The sequence below is a fragment of the Kryptolebias marmoratus genome, linkage group LG6 (assembly GCF_001649575.2).
Source record: "Kryptolebias marmoratus isolate JLee-2015 linkage group LG6, ASM164957v2, whole genome shotgun sequence".
Taxonomy (NCBI): domain Eukaryota; kingdom Metazoa; phylum Chordata; class Actinopteri; order Cyprinodontiformes; family Rivulidae; genus Kryptolebias; species Kryptolebias marmoratus.
Genome location: NC_051435.1, coordinates 568,208 through 572,082, shown reverse-complemented (window position 1 = coordinate 572,082; position 3,875 = coordinate 568,208). Strand labels below are relative to the sequence as shown.

Here is a 3,875-nt window from a genome sequence, read left to right as displayed (position 1 = left end):
GTTGGCCTGGTGGACCCAGGTTCTGTTAACCTGGTGAACCCAGGTTCTGTTGGCCTGGTGGACCCAGGTTCTGTTAACCTGGTGGACCCAGGTTCTGTTAGCCTGGTGGACCCAGGTTCTGTTAGCCTGGTGGACCCAGGTTCTGTTAACCTGGTGGACCTGCTGCAGACGGGGCAGCTGCAAACTCCACCTAATGGTGTAAAGGGGTGTAGGTCAGAAAGAAACATCTTCAAAGAGCTGATGGACCACTCCTGCAGAACCAGAAGGAACCCGGGCCTTGTGCCTCCAACAGCTGCTTCTTCAAACCTCCATCCACCCCTCCACCCTCTGCCTCTTATCCATGGTCGGGTCGTGGAGGAAACCCAGACCTCCCTCTCACCAGCTTGGATCCAAGATCTGGTTCTTTCAGTCCGCTGCAGCTCGAGCTTTAATGAGCAGAAATACAGACAGATGTGTGTGTTTGTAGACAGAAGTGTGTGTCTGCAGGCAGATGAAATGTGTGTGTCTGCAGGCAGATGTGTGTGTCTGCAGGCAAATGTGTGTGTCTGCAGGCAAATGTGTGTGTCTGCAGGCAGATGTGTGTGTTTGTAGACAGATGTGTGTGTCTGCAGGCAAATGTGTGTGTCGGCAGGCAGATGTGTGTGTCTGCAGTCAAATGTGTGTGTCTGCAGGCAGATGTGTGTGTGTCTGCAGGCAGATGTGTGTGTCTGCAGGCAAATGTGTGTGTCTGCAGGCAAATGTGTGTGTCTGCAGGCAGATGTGTGTGTCTGCAGGCAGATGTGTGTGTCTGCAGTCAAATGTGTGTGTCTGCAGGCAGATGTGTGTGTCTGCAGGCAAATGTGTGTGTCTGCAGGCAGATGTGTGTGTCTATAGGCAGATGTGTGTGTCTGCAGGCAGATGTGTGTGTCTGCAGGCAGATGTGTGTGTCTGCAGGCAGATGTGTGTGTGTTTTTATAGTTGTGATGATTTAGGAAGTGAAGACTGGAGAGCCGACCAGCAGGAAGCACATCAAACTTTAACTACCTCACCAGGAGGAAGACAAACTCCAGAACACGTTAAAATACCATCAGAACCACAGCCAAGGGTTTATAGGTGACATAAAACCACACACACACACACACACACAGCCGGTGTGGGGCTGGAAACACTAACTGGTTTTATTCAGCTGTTTTCTGTCTCTAGCAGGACAAACTGTATCTGTGTGTGTTTGTGTTGGAGCGTTCCTCCGGACGGTACGGTATCTCTGGCATGTTGACCGTAAAAAGACTTGAGGTGACGCCTGATAACACACACACACACACACACACAGCGCTGATGGAGCTATAAGAGGAAACAGCTCGTGGACAGACTGAGTGACCTCCAGCAGCTCTTACTTTAAACCATCTGTCAGAGATAAAAATACTGATTTAAATATTAAAACCTCTAAGATATAATAATATAATGCTTTAACTTTAGAGATAAATGAGTCCATAAAGCTGCAGGATGTAAGTGTTTCTGACAGGAAGCTTTGTGTTACCGCACAAAGTTTCTTTATAAAATGTTTTTTGTGTTTGTCAGTGTTTCTCTGGTTGATCACCTGCAGTTAAAGATACCACTGCAGAAGTGTTAGTCTTCACCTGGTATTCTACGGTTTCTGTCTACTCCTCCTGCAGCTTTGAAACAAAGAAACAGAAAAAGTCCTTCAGAGAGTGTGTCTCGATCAGGAACAGCGAGCTCTGTTCCTGCAGAACATCGTACGACGGAGATGAACTTCACTAAGAACGGAGAGTTAAGGTGGAGCTGTGTGCTGCTCCTCCCCTTTCTGCTCCCACCAAAAGGTGGGAATCACTATGGCAACCAGCGACTCAGCAGATTCTGGGTCAGCAGATCCTGGAGAATTTCAGTGTTTCTGTTCTGATTAGAACATTTAAATTAAGGAGAACTGAATGAAAGCTTCTGCAGAATTCAGGATTTAAGGTCCAAAAACAGAAAGAGAAAATAGGAAGAAGTTTAAACCTGGAGCTTCAAAATAAAGCTCACAGATACTCTTCAAATTAAGAGTTGGTCTGTGTCCCAGACAGAGAAAGTCCAGACTCCTGACACATTTCTTAAAACTGTTTCAGGTTGGAGAACCGGGTTGAGTTCTGGTACCTGGAGAACAGAGATGACGATCTGGGTCCGGCGGTTCTGGATGGCGATGGTGCTCAGGGTGGTGAAGGACCCACTTGGCTTCAGGGTTCTGGTTCTGTTCTCCTTGGTTTGGGATCCACATGTCTGTTTAGTCTCCTCGGTGGTTCCAGTCATCTTGAGGAAAAACTGAACCTAAGATCCTGTTCCTTGATAAAGGATCCAACTGGGTCTGTTTGGTTCTGATTCGTTTTTTATTGGACTAAAACGGAACCAGTTTCCCAGAATGGACCCATTTGAACCAACAGCTGATGGAACCTCCTACAGAACACAGAGAACAAGAATTAGGACCAGAAGGTTCTACAGTTATGTTCAGGTTCTGTAACTGAGCTACTAAAGAACCAAGACTCGGAGTTCTTATAGGAAAAATAGAACTTTTATTTTGAATTAAAACTTTAGATTCACATAAAGAAAGTCAGAGTTTAAGAACTGATTCTGAAGTTTTTAATTTGATAATTAATTTATAGGGTTTTCTGTCAGGTCCAGTTCTCTGTGGTTCCTAAGAACCAGAACGTTCACCTTCAGCTGATCCACAAGAACTGAGGGGTAACTTGAACCTGATCAACCAACCCAGCAGGTCCTCCATCTGTTTGACTCAAACACGCGATGAAGCTGTCAGTCATCAGAGGTTCTGACAGGTGAGGTCACCTGTTAACAGTTACCATGGTAACACCAGGGGACAGGGGAGGTCACTTGTTAACAGTTACCATGGTAACACCAGGGGACAGGTGAGGTCACCTGCTAACAGTTTTATAAATATTACCAATAAATAAAATTGTAATCAAGAAAGATAAATTAGTAAGACGTCAGGTTAAGGTGAGGAGTTTAAAAATATTTTTGAATTTGAAAATATTTACCTGCTGGTTTCTATCAAACTGTTCAGATTTAAAGAAGCAACACCTTGATCTAATAATCCTCCAGATGTCCTGAACAGCTGCCGGCGATGACTGAGTGATCTAATTAACTGACAGACCCGTTTCCAGCTGAAGGTTCTGGTTCTGATTAAACCCAAACCACTGAAACACGTCTCATTCTGACAGCAAACACAGTACCTGAGGCTCTGTGCTGCTGATCCAAACGATTCTCTGCTGGAGCTGTGGAGCCCAAACGGGTCTGAGAGGAGGAGGAGCAGGAGGAGGAGGAGGAGGAGGAGGCACAGCTGACAGCCCTGGGTGGGGGTGGTGTGTGTGTGTGTGTGTGGGGGGGACACCGGGTAAAAATAACCAAGGATTATCACCAGGCCGAAGGACAGGGAGACATCTGCCTTCAGTAAACAAACACACAACTCTGTCACACTCAACAACACAAGATACACACAACTCTGTCACACTCAACAACACAAGATACACACAACTCTGTCACACTCAACAACACAAGATACACACAACTCTGTCACACTCAACAACAAGATACACACAACTCTGTCACACTCAACAACACAAGATACACACAACTCTGTCACACTCAACAACACAATATACACACAACTCTGTCACACTCAACAACACAAGATACACACAACTCTGTCACACTCAACAACACAACATACACACAACTCTGTCACACTCAACAACACAAGATACACACAACTCTGTCACACTCAACAACACAAGATACACACAACTGTCACACTCAACAACACAAGATACACACAACTCTGTCACACTCAACAACACAAGATACACACAACTCTGTCACACTCAACAACA

At 45.6% G+C, this 3,875-nt stretch overlaps 2 protein-coding genes across 6 annotated transcripts in view; both read right to left on the bottom strand.

The window, feature by feature from the left end:
- The window catches only part of ccdc141 (coiled-coil domain containing 141), a 27,695-nt gene extending 24,338 nt beyond the window's left edge, over positions 1-3,357 (bottom strand). For 4 of the 5 annotated variants that reach the window (XM_037976005.1, XM_037976009.1, XM_037976008.1 and 1 more), the window contains exons 1-2: positions 3,219-3,357; positions 2,131-2,427 (exon numbers count right to left, since the gene is read on the bottom strand). In XM_037976005.1, coding sequence (XP_037831933.1) covers positions 2,131-2,283 — 153 coding nt within the window. In that variant the 5' untranslated portion in view covers positions 2,284-2,427; positions 3,219-3,357. Of the gene's footprint in view, positions 1-2,130; positions 2,428-3,023 lie in introns of all 5 variants that reach the window. The other variant, XM_037976006.1, reaches the window with a different exon arrangement.
- The window catches only part of LOC112451394 (titin), a gene marked incomplete at its 3' end in the record, with an annotated part of 470,585 nt that overhangs the window by 46,687 nt on the left and 420,023 nt on the right, over positions 1-3,875 (bottom strand). The window lies entirely within an intron of this gene.